A 19,948-nucleotide genomic window follows, 5' to 3' on the forward strand; every position below is an offset into this window, starting at 1 on the left:
AAAGTGTAGGAAGGTTTTTATGCATGCATGTGTGATCCCGTGTGGTTTCTCTAGTTCTGGACCATGACACTTTATCCGTCCTCTATTAGAATCCCTGTATCCAAACTTGTGGTATTCAATCATTTTGATTAAAAGCCGCGGTCTCTAACAGAAGTGTTGGGAGTGGAGCTGCACGGCGGCCCACCACGTTTGAGAATTCATATATTTTCATAAACTTTTAACAATGTCAATGAGACACGTCTTCAATCTTTGGCCGCGCGACGGCGGGGCATTCAATCTTTCTTTAGCTTTTCGACAGAAAATTTGAATACGAGTGCAGCGTTATTAATGTGACAGTTCATATGGAGGGCTTCATGGGGGGATTTGTGAGGCGGTTTTTTATTAGTTTTGGAGACACTTGAAGCAGAGAGAGAAGGAAGGGAAAGAAACATGCTCTATTAGGTCAAATACAGCTGGAGGGGCCTTCTCTGTGCTCCCAGCTAGCAGTGATGTTAACATTTTAATTTTGCACGCCCAATTAACAACACTAACTAACCAGGGACATTAATTTCTGCTGCAGCTTCAATATTAGAAAACCAAATACAATTTTTGTCCTGTTGTGAATCTCTCTCCACTATTTTTTATTCATTTTTTTTTGAATTGCAGTCAAATCAATATAGCTCTAATGCTGATTTATTCAGGGCCGTACCTATCTTTGCTCTGATTCAGTTTTAACTGGTTGGTTCAGGGATTTATCAATATACTGTGCAATCACCAAAACAGATTTTTCCACTTGGATGGGTTAATGTGACTTAAACTAACTTACATTTTTATCAGCCGGGAGGGGGGGGGAAGAAATTGTAAGTGACACTCGGGTGAGTGACTGAAGCAGGATGACTTTGACTGTATTGCATTTGGATTGATAGGAAGTTAAATTTAGCTGGATGCAGTGCAGTGCATCTGATTGCCCTTGATGCCATAAAGAGCAAACCCTGGCTAATATGAAATGGTTTGTCAATGCCAGAGATCAATGTGTACATCTTAAATGAACGCACGCTGGCTACATAATCCATAACTGTAAGGTAGGGTAGAGGAGCACAGCACTGTATTGAGTGTCTGTTGTCTTTGACACATCTTTGGTGTCATGGGTGGTGCCACAGAGGCGCCTGAGAAACAGACCAGTCCCCATTCATATAGCTTTTATTACCATTCTCTGGTTACATGCCATAATAATGCTGGGCACTTTATCAGCATTAACTTCACTGCCGCAGATATCCATCTGTCAATATGCAAACTCTGCATATTGACCATGCTCTTATTTATGGGATGTCCATGTGCTTGTGTGTTGTGCTGTTGCTGTGTGTTTGTATCCAAATAGTGTTGTGCGCTTCCTGTGTGTACGTACGTCCTGTTTGTCTATTAAGTTTTCAAAGCGCTGGCAGTAGATTCATTTCTATCTGTTGAAATGCACTGAAATACCGGCGAGTTTGTCTTACCCGAACGGTATTGATTAAAATGCATTACAGTCACTTAAGGTTAAAGAATTGGCCCACCCAAATCACAGAAAATTGTATCCTCTCATTTACTGTTAGTCAGATCTTGCTATGCAGATACTTTTGTTTGTTTCAGGTTTTATGTTCCAGTTTTACTTTCTTTTACTAGTTCTTACAGGATTTCAAATATTAATAGACACAGTGTCTTTTGGTTTTTTTTTTTTATGTATAATGTCTAATTTTTAAAACACTGAGCAGCACAAATAAAAAATCCATATAGGTTAACAAATTCAAAACTATAATCTAAGTAACACATATGTGTGCATCTTTCATCACAAGTGAGAAATTTGTCGTTTTTGAATTTAAATCAATAGATATTTTTATGTTCTCTCATATATGTAAACACATGCTGCATGTATGTCCTATTTTTATTTAAAGGCCAGTAACCCCTGTGTTGATTGCTACCTGCACCTGAGCATTGCACCATTTATTTTTCCCAGTACCGTGTTGTGTACATGTTCCACTTAGTTGCACACCATCTTGCATCGTCCTGTGTAATGCTTTTTTGGTTGACTTGTGGACCCTCCCCTGCTCTGAGCGGAGATTCTCTCAGCCGCGGCTGGTGTATCGCCGGCCTGTTGTCAGGAGAATGGATGGAGTCCGTCCCCCCAAGTGAAAACCTGGCCAGACACCGAGCGCTAACCCACTGGATAACAGATAGACACAGACACCCCACATCCCTTTTGGGGATTTAAAAAGGGGGGCTTGGAGTCTCTCCGTGTGTTGCGTCTGTGTGTAAAGTGTGTGTGTGTGTGTTCCAAGTGCGATCCTGTGGTCGTTTGTAACCCTGGCACTCTCATAGCACCTGCTGCCCAACCCAGGCAGCCTAGTAATGATGCAGACTGATGATGTTAATAAGAAGAGGTGCCCCCCTCGGCTACAGAGCTCAGTCAGGACACACGTGCCCACCTAATCCACACACACACACAAATGCACTGACATACATGCACAAATATGCATACATGAGCTAAACTCAAAATGACAAAAAAGCAAATTGACAGTGAAACATTTTGCACTTCCACGCAGTCCCGTAGTGTACACGTACAGTACATTACATCCGCGATTCTTCGGGATACATCTGTTTCTCCTTGTCAAGGTGGGAGGCGGCTGCGCTGAGAAACGCTGCCTCCCTATCTGTACAGTGATACAGAAATAATAATGGAAATAAAAATGTGTTGGTGCGTGTGGTGAAAATCATTCCGCTGGAAGGAAGAAAGGGGAATTATCACATATAGTGATGTCTTCATGCATGTAGCAATATGTCTCTTTTTATTTAAGAGATAACAATCAGTAATTGGTGGTTGATGTACAGTCTCCAGGCTGCATTTGTTACAGGTATATACTGTAGATACAACCATTTCCCTTTAATCTGCAGTGTGTGCTATTTGGTTTCATAGGATTCGGATATTTGTTGGTGGTTCTGAGAACTTAATCTGTTCTCTCAGTCATGATGCTACTGAGTAGTAAAAGCTGGCCGGAGCCCAGCTTGTACAGGTTGTTAGTTGCTTTATGTCTCCCTCTGCAGTGGCTTCTTTTTTATTTTGTCTCACAATCTGAAAGAATTGATGGAGCCACTGTCTTTATTCCAGCAATGTCAGCACAGCACACACATAGTTTCACTGTCTGTCTCTCTCTTTCTCTCTCTCTCTCTCTCATACTCTCCCCCCCACAAGGTAAACATATTTTGCAGAAAAGCTGACGAAGAGCTTGTTTTAACAACCTCAAGGTCAGCAAGTCAAAGTCTGCAGTTGTCACGGCAGCCCTGCTGCGTATCGGTGGCCTCTGTGCATGTATGGCATCTCCATGGCAGGTTTATACCTCGCCATGCACCTTCAATAATTCAATAACAGTGCTTGTGTCTCCTTCCCAGCTCTCACTGTCATTATACAACAGAGCTAAATGCCACCAGGCTGAGTCCATCTCTCTGTCTGTGTCTCTCTACTGCAGAGCCACAGCACACCCAACATGCCCACACAATCAGAAACAGTCTGTGGTGCGTTCCTCTGCTGCCCCACTTTCAGCCGAGCTCCCGCAGTTTAGCAGGCTGTCTCCTGTTGCAAATACTGCTAAAAGCCTGCAATATTTGTCGTATTGGTAAACCTGTCAATTTACACCCACCACCTGGTCACTTTTGGTCGAATTCATCGTCTCCGTTTCCCCTTCTACACTAATGACACCGTGCAGTGACCGCACTTGCATTAAGCCACGATGAGCATCAAAATCAGTCAGTTTGGCCATTCCCTCACCTCTTTTATGGCCTGTCAATGCCTCCTCCCTGTGGTGTGAGGTGTTGTAACCCTCCTGACCTGTCTCCCCGCCCTGCTTAGCCGTATCCTGGACATCCGTGACTTCTCTGGTATTACGGAGCTCCTTCAATCTCTCCCATCGATCCAGCTTCCCCTCTGTTGCTATGTGCTTCAACCTCTTTCTGACCCATCCTCTGCTGTCTCATAGTCCTGTCTAGTAATGTGCCCCATGCAATGCCCTCGCCGCTCATGCGTGTATGTGTGCATATGTGCATGCATGTGTGTGTTCGCCGCTGACCTGAGTGATGAGTGGTGACCCTCTGGCTGGCGCCTGGCGTCCTCCTCACTCCTATTGATTAGATCTGAGGTTTCATACAGTAGCCGCCTCACGTGACTCTGTCATTTACTGTCTCTCCACTGTCTCCGACCTGTCTTGCACACACACACACACAGACAGTCCCACGCACACACACACACACGCACGTTCTTTCATTCAGTCACTTATGAAGAACACGTGTAAGTGATGAGCTTGTTCTCATCTGCGCTAATGAATGCAAAAGGGGTTAAAGTGCCAGATTCCATATTGCATGTATGAGCGTACACAGGCATCCAGGAAAATGAGTTTAATTAAGAGACAACAGATGCGGCATGCTAAATGCTTGTATCATTTAGCTTATAGCTACAGAATGAGTCAGCAGCCGAGCAAAGTGTGAGCAGGGATCAGAGAGAAAACGGGGATACAGCTGTCAGTGTTCATACACGTCGCACTTTGATTGGAATTGAAGGATTGCCATTTGTGAGTCTTTCATTTCGCGACGTGCCAGGTTGTTTTCTGCCCTCGCAGCCTTTAGTAAACAGAGGCCCGGAAAAACCCAGACCTTTATGGTTGTGTATGTGTGTGTGTGTATGTGTGTGTGCATGTGCCTCCACCACTCAGTCTTTGCCACCGTAATGCTCAGGTTAAGTGTAGTTGCAGGCTATTATACATCATTAGGGTAAGTAAGGCTCAGGCGGCGCGGCAAGAGAAATGGGCTCTTTCAGATGCTTCATTCCTCACCGGCCATGGCTGAAAGAGGACCTGACATCACACACACACACACACACACACACACACAAATGTACACACTTGTATACAAGTGCTACATGGAGAGAGCTGCTAGCCACTCATACAGTCAGTCAGTCACAAATCACCCCGTCAATCAGCTGGTTTATTGAGGCTAAAGCCTCCTGATCGCTGCTCGTCACTCTGTCCTGCCTGCCACTCACCTGCCACAGCGGAAATTAAAACATCCTTAATGGATAGACGCGAGTGTTTTATTATGTTTTCACATTTTATGATACATGTTAACACCAGCCTCACTGGATTAATGTTGTGGTCATTTCTTCCATCGATATCAATTGGAGTCAGCCCGGATAGATTGATAGCACGACCGATACGATTCATGTGTGTTTTGTTGTTGATCACTGATGATCAATTTTTAATAAATGATCTTATTTTAATTCAAACGTGCCTTTTTTTTTTAATCATTCTGATATGGTCCTATAAAAAAACTTGATAGGTAAAAGCACATTAGACCAGAGGCGCGCTTGCTCAGGTCATATCTAGGTGTAAAGAGTAAAGTGTGCTCTATTATCTTTCTTTGAGCGTGTCGCATTCCCCATGCAGAGGGTTACAGTGGCACCCTCTGCCCGGTGAACACATGTCCAGCTGGGTTTAAAGACACGTGGAGGTGATAGATGAAGGAGGGCAGGAAAAAGACTAATTGTTCTCATTACAGAACAAATAAAAATCAATACCTCTCAAAGTGAGGGGGAGGTGGTAGTGGTCTTGAAGGGCACTGTAGTTATTGCATAGGAGTGGATTTTGTTGGAATTACAAGCGGTGGCGAAGGCGCAGTGGAACCGATCACATTTGAATGCTAATTCCGATAAAAGACAGTTAGATTAATAGATGTGGTGGTCCAGTGCTGGTCCTTCCCCACATTAAAGCAGTGGGGGTGTTTGAGATTGAAGTCCTAAATGCAATTAAACGAGAAAACATATGGCAAAAAAGGGGAGATATTTCCCCAATTTTTTCAAATTAAAGCAGGAAATTTCATTACCGGGGGGGTGTATTTTACACAGGCAATTACAAGGTTAATACATCTTCAACATCCCCTCTTAGAGTCCTCATATATTTGTTCAGGGATTTTGTTCTTGTATTTTAGTTTAATTGGATGTGCAGAGGCTATGCAGAGGGTTTATATATATATATACACACTCATATATACACACACACACAGAGAAATAGAAATGTAAAATACACTTATAGATTACTTCCATTTAGTATCAGTTTTGCCTCAACAACAAAACTTTTACGTGTATAATCAGTAACCAGTGTAACCTTAACTTAACATAAGCCACTCAAATCACAAGTGTAACTAAAACAACACTAACAAAATGTCCTCATAACTACAGCAGCGTATTTAGTAAAGCGATAGAGAGTGTGTACTTGTATTTGTGTTACCTCTTTAGGAACTTTTCTGCCATATACACTGACCTTGTCAGGGCCAGTCATCCTTATGAGACCAAAACCTGGTCCCAACAAGTCACATCCTTATTTCTGAGGGACGGGTTAAATTGAGAACTAAGACTTGAATTGTGGTCAGGTTAAGGTGAGGTTTTCGACATGGTTAGAGTTAGGGATATTACTTTGTTTAAGCGGCCAAATGAATGGAAGGCAATGCAATGTCTTAAGAAGAAGAGGTGTGCAAACCTGTGTGTGTGTGTGTGTGTGTGTGTGGGGTCTGGTCTTTCTCTGTCACAGATGACAGGACTGTGTGCATGTGTTCCTGAGTGTGAGTGAATGCATGTGTTCATTTTAACCTCTTCATACATCATATACACTCAAAATAAACATGCAGCATTATTAATCACAATGTTCATATTGTGTAACACTTAAAACAAGGTAACACAAACAACAAATTGATAAAATAAGAATATGATTTGCAAAGAGTTTTACAAAGCGTGTGAATAAAAACACTTAACTGCTTCGTAATGTCACACGTGTGTACCATTCTTCTCAGAGTTTCCTCCTATCAGTGTTGCTTTTCCCTCTGATTTAGCCTGTCTTACAGCCGCGCCACGCTGTATGATAGAAATTCAACAGTGAAGCAAATTGGCAGAGCCACAGAGGGCAGATCAACAGTGAGAAGACAAGCTGGGAAGGAGGCGGAGAGCAGAGGAGGCAGTGTGAAAGATAGAGAGCGCGCGAGATGGAGATGATGATGGCAGGAGAGAGAGAGGCTGTGGTGGTTTATATAACATTTCCAGGACGTTCTTTGGCATGCGTCAGGAGGCTGAGCCATCAATCACTCCATCTGTGTAAAATCACGAGCTGACTCCAATATTGCTAAATATTTATACTGTCACATACACACAGGCGTACAGATGAAAAGAGCCATTCATTAGGGCCTTCTCAGGCCTGTCAGCCTGAAGATGGAGATTAGAGAAGCAACCTCCCACCACGCCTGGATCTCTTCTCACCGAGCTTCTCAGCCCTATATATAGAGCCATCAGGACGATAAATATCTCCAGCATGCCTGTGTTAGGTAAATACCCAGTAAATATAGCAGGGAGGATCGGAGACTAAGCTAAACAGACCTGTGTGTCTATGTGTGTGTGTGTGGTGTTCAAGCGTGAATCACTTAACATGCAACAATAGGGACTTGTTATGCTAGATTCTATACAGATATAGTTTATCGATTGTCAGGCTTTGATTTTCTTGGCATCGGGGACGTTGTGGTAAAAGAAAGAAATGTGTTAAACGGTTACTTGGGCTGATTATAAAAAGGAAGCGCTTGCTTTTATCAATCTGTTGTCTCAACACACCTGAGTTTGAGACGTGTACTCTGAGGTGTATGGCATAAGGCTGGGTTGTGCATAATGCAGTGCTTCTGGAACTTAACACAGCTTGACTTCTGACCTCTACACTTTATGGAAGTGTACCAATGAATTGGCTGGAAAACATCTAATGTGTTTTATTGTCATAGCTGGTCCACAGGCAGGAGTTGTTCTGGGATAACGGAGAGACATCTGACAGAATGGGTTTGCTGATTGCAGTTACTTTTACTTAAACTGAACACACTCTTGCTCAGAATCAGAAATGACAAAGAAACAACCAAATCAAGAATATTTTGTATAAAACTGGAAATGAAATTAACATTCCAACTACAACAAATGTCTCTGTTTTTCCACCTTTATTTTTAATAACTGAGTTTGTCCTCCTGGTCGTGGATGACTGCACCCTGGTGCACGTTTTCTGGACGGGGGTGTTATTGCTCTACCTTCCTCTTTAAAATACTCCAGAGGTGTTCTGTTGATTCCTAGTCAGGGAGATTATTTGGCTTTTATGTTTAACTTCCTGAAACACTCTCCTGTCAAGTTTCTAGGAATTGGTGGTCTTTTTTTTCTTTCTTTTTTTATTCGTCTTCACTTGTAAAAGCTTACATTTAACATGTTTTCTATAAACTTTATCACCCCTACACCTGTTGCACTCATGTAGCCTCATATCAGCACACTCCCACCTCCGTGTTTCACAGTTTACACTAAGTAAGCGGTCACTGTGGTAGTCCAAGATTCACATCGAACAGGCTGGATCCCATCTGATCAAATTTATTTTGGTTTCATCTGTGCTGCCAATATTCATCAGGCTTTCTTTCATGTTCTTTGGCAAAGTGTAATACCGCAGATTTGTGCCGTTTCGCGAAAAAGTGTTTTCTTCTTAAACACCATCTGTAGAGGTTGACTTCATGCAATATTACACTGACAAATCAGTCAATAAAAGACAAATTTTCTCGTTTTGTGCTTCTGACTTGGCATAAGTCAGAAGCACAAAGCATCTGTTTTTCAAATCAAGGTTGCATAAATAAAGAATTGTGAGTGGTGTCATTTTTCCGAGAACATCACCAAGCATTATAGATCCTAAACATATACTTTTATGATGACTAACAATCTGGTTTCTGACTCGCAAACAGTTCCTTACCATGTGGAACAACGTTGCTTTAGGCACAAACCAGATTGTGGCATTCGCAGCCTTGTGTATAAATTGTCCAGTAACATCGGGGGGAAAACATACATTTCTGTGTGTGTGTGTGTGTGTAAAATTGACGTGAAATTATTTCCATTTGACAAACATGAAATCTAAAATGATTATAATGATTTTCCATAATTGATGAGGAAAATAATTGTTAGTTCCAACTGAAAATGCAGTTATTTACAGTTTCATTAGCGTTTTGATAAAAAAATACATTTCCTCAAAGATGACTGCAGTCAAACTGGGCATTTTAGGCCTTTGTGTCCCGTTTCTTGAGGCCTCTGAACTGAAAACTTCCATATCACTCTGCTTCTCTCTTGTTTTCTCTATTCTATGGGTTTTTTTTTTTTTTCCCTTTTTGTCCATCAACCCAATCCAGTCCACGCTCCCTTCATGTCTCCACCCAGTTTTCAAAAATTCTGACACAAGTTATTGTGTTGAGAGAATTAACGTCATCCACTTTGACGGACCTCAGATCACTGCGCAGGCCAGACGTTGGCAACAAAAAGACATCAGCAACATCATCTTCACACTGTAATTATGAGAATGAGGGAGAATTTCGTTTTGATTAGCGAAAGAGCTTTTATTCTCAAACTCACATCCATAATTAATCATTAAATCATGGGAGAGTGAGTGAGAGGGATAGATGGGGCAAGTGAAAGGAGGATGGGGGGGATGGAGAGAGGGATCTAGCAACCAGAGAAAGGAAAAGGGCATGTAATTATCTGCAGAAGTCCGACATCCCCGTAAATCCACAGAGCTGTCTGTCGTGGCTAATTAAAGAAGCAATCAAAGGTCCACCTCCAGAGATTTTGAGAGAAAGAGGAGAGAGAGGGGAAGAAAACAGGCCAGAGAGAAAAAAAGAAGGCCTAATGGGTAGAATGAGAGAAGTGAAGGAGGGGGAATATGGGAAAGACGACAGGAGGAGTGTTATGATCTTTGTTATTGTTTCATATGTCAACCTCCCCTCTTGGATGATTGTGTGAGGCTTTTACAAGCCTCCCCTCTACACGCCTCTTTTTTTTTTTTTTTTTTCTATTTGCGTCTAGCCATCATGCATGACCATTTCTGACCTTCATCTGAAGAGTGCAAATAGCTGCTGTGATTTACAGCATCAGGGAAATAAGCGGCACTCCAACAAAAAGGTAATGCATTAGTCATATCTGGTTAGTCATTTTTAAAGTTGAATTGATGCATCTTCTGATGCTTTTCTAGGCCATATAATCACTGTAACCTGCAGGTGTTTCAGGCCTTTCAGCATCAGACGCCCACTCCCTGGCAGCCAAGCTGAGCTTGATCAGGCCACACTCTCTCTGTGCAGCTGCAGCAGCAGCAGCCTTCCACATGTTTGTTGTTTTTATCTGTCACCAGCCAGATACATTCTCAGCAACCTGTGTGTTGTTGTGGAAGACAAAATTGATCTCGCAGAGGAACACCTTTTATTAAATTTCAAAATCTGTTTTTTTTCCTTTTGTGGAGTTCTTGTCGTGTCATGAAATTACAATGAAGTACATCACTTAAAAAAAAACATTTTCTTTCAAAGCAGTGTATGGCTGCAAGTGAGATTGCATTTGTGTTTCTTTGTTTTGCTATGCTGTATGCTTAGGATGAAATAATTAAACACAAAGAGGCAATTTAGATGGTTTCCCCAAGTTTTTTTTTTTTCCTTCATCTTTCATGTTTTCTCTGTCTGACTCCAATTTTCTCTCTCTCTCATCTGTCTCTCTCTTGGGGCACAGACCCCTGTGGACAGAGGTAGATACAGTTAGTGTGGTCCAGATTAAAATCTCTCAGCAAAACAAAAAAGAACTCATCTGATCTGTCGCCCATTGCGCACTAATTTTTTTTTAAAGGCTGGATTGTGGCACTGCAACTATTAGTTGACATAATCCATGACGTAGATTTTTAAATGTTATTATTGATGCGTCGTCATCAGTAACTGCAATGCACTACAGGAATTGTTGGAGGAAGTAGGCCAATTTATCACATTGTTTGCACCTGCAACTGCTTTGTGAACCAACAAAGTAGAATGAATGGAGAAAAAATAAAGTGTTTATATCACAACATTGACCCCCTCACTGCATGTTATACCACTTATTACACGGCTTGGAAACTAAGTTTTGATTTAAAGGTTATTGTATTGATTATAAAATGTAGTATTGCTTCCTCACACTAAACTAGTCCATTAGCTTATGCGTGGGTTGAACTGGGAATATGCTAATGTCGCTGGCAACGTACACTCTCAGTATATGGCCTCAAAGTTAATTGTTATTTTATTTATTTACACTGGGGACTTCTCCGATATCCTGTATATTACACTGCTACGTAAAGGTAGAATAAAAAGTTACTGCAAGTAAACATTGAGAACAACGATGTAAAGCTAACACTGAAGCTAAGTCATGCTAGCAAGCCTTCATATCAGCCCACAAGCATTACACCAGAGAAGCGTTTGGTAGGAAGATATTGAAGTTGATTTGTCTGAAATGAAATGCCGGTCAAAAGCCAGGTTCATGTGTGTCACTATTGACCGAATACAATTGAATATTCAACCAAGCCGTGTGATAAGTCATGTTTGGTAACATGTCAAGTGCAGTGAATTATAGGAGGAGCTGCTATTTTTAAAAAGTGCGGGAACCTATTGTGACTGGAGGAGTTATTATTTAGACTTTGTTCATAATGTCATCAGTATTCCTTCTGAATAAACTGAAATAATCATGACTAATCAAAAAAAATAATAATTTTTTTGTCGACTACCAAGATAATAATACAACTATAAAAACTATAACATCTAAGGGATTTATAGGATCTTTTTTTATTTAAACCAGACCTATATAAGTGTCTACGTGCTATGGAAAGTAGAAAAAAACCACATTGTGTTGTTGTATAAGTCTTACAGCAGTCCTGCCAGACCCAAACTCTTCTCTCAGTCATGGAAGACTCTAAGTGTAGGACATAAAGAGACTAAAACACTTCTCTGCCAGAAACATAAAATACATAGCTTCCTGTTTGGCAGAGGATTTATGCAAGAAGACTTTTAAAGAGCTTTTTCTGTCCATGTTAAAGACCAGCTATTTTGTTATATGATTGACAACTGGGGCATAAATTTTGTGTGATATACTAGATTCAGTCTTTTCTTCAACTTGCAGCTAAAGTCACTGATGGATTAATATTGGCCTTCAGAGTCACTGTATCAGTGTAACAGCGCCTCTGTCAGTCTGTGCCCTCATTCTCTTCTGTTTATTTGTCCTTGGGGTGTGTTCAGTGTGTCTCCATCTCTCTCGCTCCGTCCTGTCCACCCAGTGTCAATCTGGCTGTTGTATAATTGGTTGTTTTTTGGTCGGCCGGCCTGTCCTCCCTGGCGTTGATTCATGGCGTTTGTAAAGGTGACAGTAGCGGATGTTCGTACCAGACAAAGTAGAGCCATCACCAGGCAGACCTCAGCTGACCTGCTAGTTTGTGCACACTGGCATGGAGGCAGACACACATATACACAAATAGAAAACACATGCCGCTTTGCCTGAGGCCGCACAGGGGAGAAGAGGGAGGCAGGTAAGGTCAGCATGTACACAGCTCGACCAGAGAAACTACTCAAATAGACATCAAAATAAGTAAATAAATAAACATACACAAATGGACGAGTGTTTTGATTATTTGTTTTTGCAGAAATTCAACACACACGCATTCAGTATAGCTCACTGTCTTAAAGTAATGTCTAGAAATCTAACAGACATCCATACATATACTGATAAATATTATTATGTACTCATTCTCCAATAATATATAAAGAAAGTTACATAGTACAAGTAGTAAAGTACAGGAATGGTCTACGCATATAAAACAGTAATAAAACATTCATAAGAAAAATGTGATTAAAAAATATAGGTAAAACTAAATCAACAGTAAAAAAATAAAAATGAATAACAACTTAAATACAACTGCATAAAATAATGAAATATATCCACACATAAATGCATCTAGTTTGAATACACAGAGGTTTTGTTAACAACTAAAACCTTGCAACCACACACACGCACGCACACACACACAATGCTTTGTTATGCAGGCCATCCCCAGTGACCTGGATACTTTATCTACTTAGCAGTGTCACCTTCAAAAGCCTGCACCACTGACACACATACACAAACACTCACCACCCCATCTGTAAAAAATCCCACCACAAATAACGGCCATATGTGTGTCAGCTTTAGGTGTCTCCATCATGCTCATTTTAAGGCCCTGGCTCCGTATCTATAATTGAAGGTAATCGGCTGGTAAAAGGATTGTAAAGGGCTTTGTTTATGCGGCAGTTAAGAACTGATCAGAGTCTCTGACCTGTCCATGGACCTGCTCACTGACCTTGTCAGTGTTTTGGTGAGCATGTTTGTTTATCCTTCATTGTGTTGTGGTTTGATACAGTATAATTGACTGTGCCTGCCTTTAGTGTCCGTTCAAGCTGATTTCCTTGTCTTTCATAGTGTGTGTGTGTGTGTGTGTGTGTGTGTGTGCACGTTTGCCTCTGCTCATGAGAACCTATTAGGGTTTGTTCTGGTGCACATTCAACATGGGGATAAAAGGGGGATAAATTTAGGTTAAAAGATTGAATACAACCAGCACAGTGTCCTCCTAAGTATAACAGGGCTTATATGTAGGTGTGTGTGTGTGTGTGTGTGTGTGTGCGCTGGCCTGAAGACACGTGCATGTGTAAGTGAGCTTACATTCACAGTGAGCTGACCTGTGTTACACCAAGTGTAATTGATTGTGTGTGTGCTGGTGTCTCGGTGTTAAGGTTAATTTCTCTAACTGCTGGTAAGTGCTGTCAGACCGCTCCCCAGGCGGCTCCTGCGAGCTGAAGTAATGCCACTTAGAGGCCCCAGGCCCCCGCCACCGGCCAGTCCATTGATTCACTGATCAATAATTGCATCTGTACCGTACACTGAGCAGGGAGACTCCCGCGCTGACCCGACACTAACGCTAACACAGCAGCTGGTGTAAAGCACAGAGTCACAGCTCACCAGTGGTTATCAAACTACAGTCAAGGGAACACCTCAGGGTTCATTAATTAGGATTTATCTCATTTGGGGAATAGATTTACTCTCATCACCGTTATCTTCCAACACCGTGCACACGTACAGACGTGAGTATTGAAACCATTACTCTCAGATACAATAGTAGATAATTTGCCCCCCCCCCCCCCCAAAAAAAAAAATCCCATCACAATCGTTTTAATACACAATCACGATCCTCAGCCTGAAATGTGTCCATTCTGCCTAGTTTCTTTCCCATAAATGTAGTGTTAGAACATCCAAACCTGAATCATCTCAAGGACACAAAACTGCAATAGTTCCCTGCATTGTTCAAATCTTCAATTGGCACAATATTCTTAACTAAATACAATGTGGCCACCTCAGTCACCTCTATTAATTGTCATAAAAAAAGACAATTCTTTTCAGCCGTCAATAAATAAAGTTGTCTGGAGAAAGAAAGAAAGAAAAAAAGTCACATGTGTCTGTAAAGCCAATCATTGCAGCGGGACTAAATGGAATAATTTGCCGTTAATGGCATGTTCCCATTTGAGTGCATTTGTCATATCAATCCGACAACAACGTACAGATAATTTTTCATTACATGATGCTGAGTCCTTGATTGAAAACAACTCCTCCTCAGCCATGCTGTTAACTTATGTGGAATTGTTTTTCAAATGTGTCACTCACGCAAGATGGAGAAATGCAATCTAATTTGGTCTATCAGCACAGCCATCTTGTGGGCAATCATTCTGATGGCGGCTCCACGTTATTAGACTATATCAAGTCATTGTAAACATCATTAAACTCTGAGATCTCAGAGGTTGAAAAGTGAAAGTCGTCTTTTAGATCACAGGATAGAATCATCCACTTTTATTTTATTTATTTTTTTAGGTTTTGTTGGCGCTCATTGTCTCGTGTGCGTTCATGTCATTGTACTTCTGGCTCTTTGTCTACAAGGTTTACAATACTTACCAGACAGTAAAATGTTCCATGTATAGAATTAGTGTTCACATAACAAAGTCGGATTTCTTCCACATGAACTTCTGCACAAGTTTATAATAGTCACGATCCAGCTGTACACTAAAGCTTTCCTCAAACCCTTTCTGTCTTCTGGAAATCAAAATGACATCACCGCCTGTCTCTGCATCCTTTTCTTCCTCCTGTTGTTTTATTCCTCTCAGGGAGGCTCCATCTTGTTTCTGATCACAGCCAATAAAGCAGCCTGCCTCTCTCTCTCCCTCTCTCCCTCTCTCTCTCTCTCTCCAGCGCTCTCATCCACTCTCCTACTTCCTGTTAAAAGAATCAGTCAGTCAGAAAACTCAAAACACATATTAAACAGGCATCAGCCTCTCGCCGGGGCCAAATCACGCTGTTCAAATGTTGTTCTTCCACCGGGAGCGCAGGACAACTGAAGAGATGGGATCTGCAACATTAACTTGATTCACGGCTGAGGCGACTGAGTGACACTCCATAAACCTCAGCGGGCCGCCTCTGGGCCCCGCCGACAGCACCCCACGGCTAATGTGACACACAGTGGCAATGCATAGCCACTCCCACAACGCACACACACACACATCAGCATATACACACAGATAAATGTGGCAGCATAGATTATATACACAAGCACACACACACACACTGACAATGTCCCACCCACACGTTAACACATGTATACAACATTATAGGACACACATTAGCCACTTTATTGGGTACATCTGTCCAACTGAATGAGCCAATCACAGTTTAAACCCAACATCAGGTGATTTCTGTCACTTTGAACAAGTATTTCAGAAGCTGCTGATCTATAGGCTTTTTAAAAAGAATAATTCATAAAAAAACAAATATGCCTTGTTGATGTTATAGGTAAGAGAAGAACGACCAGACTGGTTTAAAAGAAAGCCACTAAACGTCATCATCACAACCATGATTTCTCCAGGTCTCCCTGTTTTTTCTTTTTGCTTTCTCTCCTCTATGTGGCACTTCTGTAGGTGTCCTTAATATAAAGTGGCCACTGTGTGTAAAATACACAGATGATGGCTGATCTTTAACTAAACTGAACATAGAGTCCAAAGAGTCAGTCGTTCAGAAAACAAAAGTGTCGTTTATCTCCCTCAACACAAGCACTAGCGTAGACGCACAAACACAGTACACATGAAAAAAAGGGGTTTTATGATAATGCGGCAGAAACTGTACAGTCGCTGAATTATTGTCCTCTCCTCAAGAAAGACCTCACCGCTCACAGCGCTTTGGCGTAGGCAGTTAGCATGGACCCTGTAGCTCTCTGTAAACAGGTAACCTCTGCTGCTGGAAATGCCAACTTCCTCTGGCTGTCTTCATCACCGCTGCCTCCCTCCACACACACACACACACACACACACTAACGACTGTGCTTGTCACTTCAGATACAGATGGAAGAGTCTGACCTGATTTGCTGTACCGCCTTGTTTCCTGTGTACTCCGGCATCAGTGTTTACTTATTGTTTGTGTGTGTTTGCTTTTAAACAGATGCACATTGTTATGCTTGTACATAAAAAATTATGCACATATGCCATAGAAATACATTGTAGAGGTAAAAGTGAAAAGACTTAAGGGCAAGAGATAGACAGACTATAGTATGTGAGTATATGGAAGAAAAATGCTTCATCCACATAAAGAAAAACCATCTTGGCTATTAATAAACTTAAATACATACACAAATGTCAATCCACGTTATCGCTTCTGTATCTGCTGTATCAGCTTCTGTTCAATCAGGATTGTAAATCCTTTTTTTTTGTCATTTATAATTTATAAACGGAAGTGAACAAGAGTTCAGTGAAAGTGAGGACTTTCAACTTTAAAGGGCTTTACAAGCTGCACAAGAGAGTCTGTGTATATATATATATATATATATATATATATATATATACTTACTAGACAAAGTATTTATTGTTTCCTCAAAGTCTTCATGTTCAAACGTGGACCATTTTGAGTCTAAATCTGTGCCGGATAAACAAACTCACTGTCACACGAGGAGCAGTGGGCGCCGGGCTTGGTGATGACAGTGAACCGGTTTGAGGACGGGTCACCGCCGGGTCAGAGACTGTTTGCTGTGACTCTCTGACTTTCTGATCACATTGTCAGCCTTGTGAATGCAGGACATTAAATGCCAGAGGAGAGAGAGAGAGAGAGATAGGAAAATCAATCATTGATGAGTTTGTTCCTGTATGTATTGTGAGATCCGTGCGATCTTGTTGCTGTCCCTGGGGGGGGTCAACCTTGCTCTTGCAAAATGTCACCTTTTCTGGAAGTGGATGCAAAAAAATGAAGCAGAAAGTTGTTTTATTTCCTGTAAAGGCTCTGGGGAGCGTTGCATTTTGAATCTCCCTAAACAAGTACAAACTCTGAGGCTAAAACTAAAACGTCACAAATTGAAGTCTGTCTGCTCTTCTAGTCACAACAATACATATGTTCTCAGCTTTTTGTTCATTTAGTTCCTGTGGGCCCAGCCACCCAGGCGCGAACAGTCCCCTCTTCACTGTCTCCAATCCCCATATTTCTGCATAGATTAGCCTACAAGTGTGTGAGTCAGGCGCTGTTTAAACAATGGCATTTCTAACACTGTTCCTATCACCTTGGCAACGCCATGGCAACCTGTGATCTGAGAGGGCACAGTGTGGCTCAATTAGCACCCGCCGTATCTCACCACACTCTTCCACCAGCCCTAAAATCTCCGTGTTCTGTCTCCTTCTGTGCATTAGTGACAAAGATATGTGCAATGTCGACTTATCAACCTCGCTGTCTGTGTCACTTTCTTTCTCACGGTGTCGTGACGCATAAACACGGCACGTTGAAGAGCCGTGGTATCTGGAAACACATGGAGATGAATGGCCGCATGTTTAATACTGTGAATATGATCTTTTCGCAAAGGTATTTTTGATATTTACTGTTGCTCAGTTGACTACAGGAAGCCAAATGCTTTAAAGTCCCCATTTTACTGCTTTTATCCCAATATTCCTTTTAGATTTTTGAGGTTTTCTATGCTGTCAAATCCCCTTCAGATTGATCGCAGGTTCTCCAGTCCCTTGTTCCTCAGCTGCTGCCCCAGCATCACACTAACATATATGGCCTCTCTCCAGAAATGTACCCCTCATCCTCCTCTTTCTCTGGTTGACACTGCAGCTACAGGTGATGGTGGCAGAGAGAGTGGGTCATGTTCCTTGTTTGGTTATGTCGTCATGCTACGTCATAGCACCGTCAGCTATTCTAAATGCCAAGCTGCATGGCGACATGACACTCCCTCTCTCTCTAGCAGCTTGTTTTAACCAGGAATATGTAAATATGCAGAAGCTACTCTGCGACAGCCATGTCATGAGGACTTAAAGCTCCTCCCTTTGCATCTGCAACTGTGATATTGATATTAAAGAGAAATGTGTTGCTCTTTTTTCTCTAGGTATCGTGTCCAAGTCTTTCGAGTGCCGTCTGAAGGGACAGGGCGCTACGTTTGTGGAGTCAGAGTCCATGGGTTCGCCTGTACACATGAAGGGATCATCAGAGGCATCCATACACGACGACCAAATCCAGCAGGTCATCATCATCCAGGGTTACGACGGCGAGGAGGTTGCCATTGACCAGACCTTGGAGGAGTCGGCTGCCGCCACCCTGCAGACGCTGGCTATGGCCGGTCAGGTGGCCGAGGTGCTGCACATCACCGAAGACGGACAAGTCATTGCCTCAGGAAGAGAGGTGGCATCTGGGGGGGCACACCTGGCGGGAGACAGCACCCAGTTTGTGGTGCTGGAGTCGGGGGAGGCCAGGGAGGAGCTGCATGCCGTCACCAGAGGCGGGGTGGCAGCCACGGGTCACATTGTTTCCGAGTCGTCCTCGGCCCTGGATGCTCTCCTCAGTGCCGTCAGTGAAATGGGTCATCAGGAGAAAACACAAGGAGAGACGACTATCATCCACGAGGTCTTGAGCCCCGACATGGCCGAGGCGGTGCAGAGCGAAGGGCATATGAAGCAGGAGCACGACGAGGTGCAGGTCATCCAGGAGACGAGGCAGCCGGCGGGGATGCAAGAGGTGCTGCAGCTCGCGGCGTCACAGATGATGAAGGAGGGTCTGACCCGAGTCATCGTCAATGACGAAGGCACTCACTACATTGTGACGGAGCTGGACAATTGCACCTTACAGGTGGAGGGAGCCGTGTATGGAGAGGCTGGGGCAAGTGATGGGGAGGTGCAGCAGATGGAGCAGCATGCTGGAGAAGAGATGGTGGTCTATTTGGAAGGAGAACCCTCATAATTAAGTCCTGGAAGGAGAGAAGAGAGAGAAATGAGGTAATCAAGGTAAAGATTAATTCCATTTCAGTGATGTGGCCTGTACTAGGCCCAATCATTTGCAAGGAAATCAGTCTCCTCCTCTCTTTTTCTCTTCAATTTCAGTCTGCTTGATTCTTTTTTTTTTTTTGAAAGTCTTCTATTTTCTGTTATTTACTGTCTTCTATGGGGCTTTGCTAATCTCAGGTTAAACACAATTTATTTAGAGGGACAGTAAACGAGGGGTTATGGTGCTAACAATGCAATTTGCAACTGTCACCATGACGATATTAACAACTGGATTCATGACGTTCAAAGTGTTGAATATATTTCTTACTTTAGTATTTTTTAAGATCACATATAATAATCTGAGAATAAAAGTGCTCACTGTAAAAGGAAGATACATATTTTTGCTTTGTGAAATTCCTGATGTGTTTACTACTTTCAAGTTCTGCTTTTGTTGTGGTTTATGAATTTACCATTCGATCCGTGTGCTAATCAGTTCTGAAAAACCAATCATCTGATTCAATCTGACAAATTTTTATAGTTGTAACAAAACAGAACCAATAATTACACATATCCGTGTTTTTGTTTAGCCTCTGGAAAATATTGATGCGGTTCAATTTGCAACAATAAAAAAAAAATGCACATCATTTTTTTAACAGCTGTGTCCGGAGTATTTGAAGTTAACTGTCGTGTGTTAAACATCACATTTCTGCATCAATACTGGGGGGACGCGTACGAGACCACGCCATCGCACAAGCAACATTGCACATACATG

At 42.2% G+C, this 19,948-nt stretch overlaps 1 protein-coding gene across 4 annotated transcripts in view; it reads left to right on the top strand.

Moving 5' to 3' along the window:
* znf407 (zinc finger protein 407) overlaps positions 1-19,948 on the top strand; it is a 177,504-nt gene that overhangs the window by 122,103 nt on the left and 35,453 nt on the right. For 2 of the 4 annotated variants that reach the window (XM_058648234.1, XM_058648235.1), the window contains exon 10: positions 18,306-19,188. In XM_058648234.1, coding sequence (XP_058504217.1) covers positions 18,306-19,153 — 848 coding nt within the window. In that variant the 3' untranslated portion in view covers positions 19,154-19,188. Of the gene's footprint in view, positions 1-18,305; positions 19,830-19,948 lie in introns of those variants that run through there. The other 2 variants (XM_058648232.1, XM_058648236.1) reach the window with 1 other exon arrangement.

Source organism: Solea solea, chromosome 13, assembly GCF_958295425.1.
Source record: "Solea solea chromosome 13, fSolSol10.1, whole genome shotgun sequence".
Taxonomy (NCBI): domain Eukaryota; kingdom Metazoa; phylum Chordata; class Actinopteri; order Pleuronectiformes; family Soleidae; genus Solea; species Solea solea.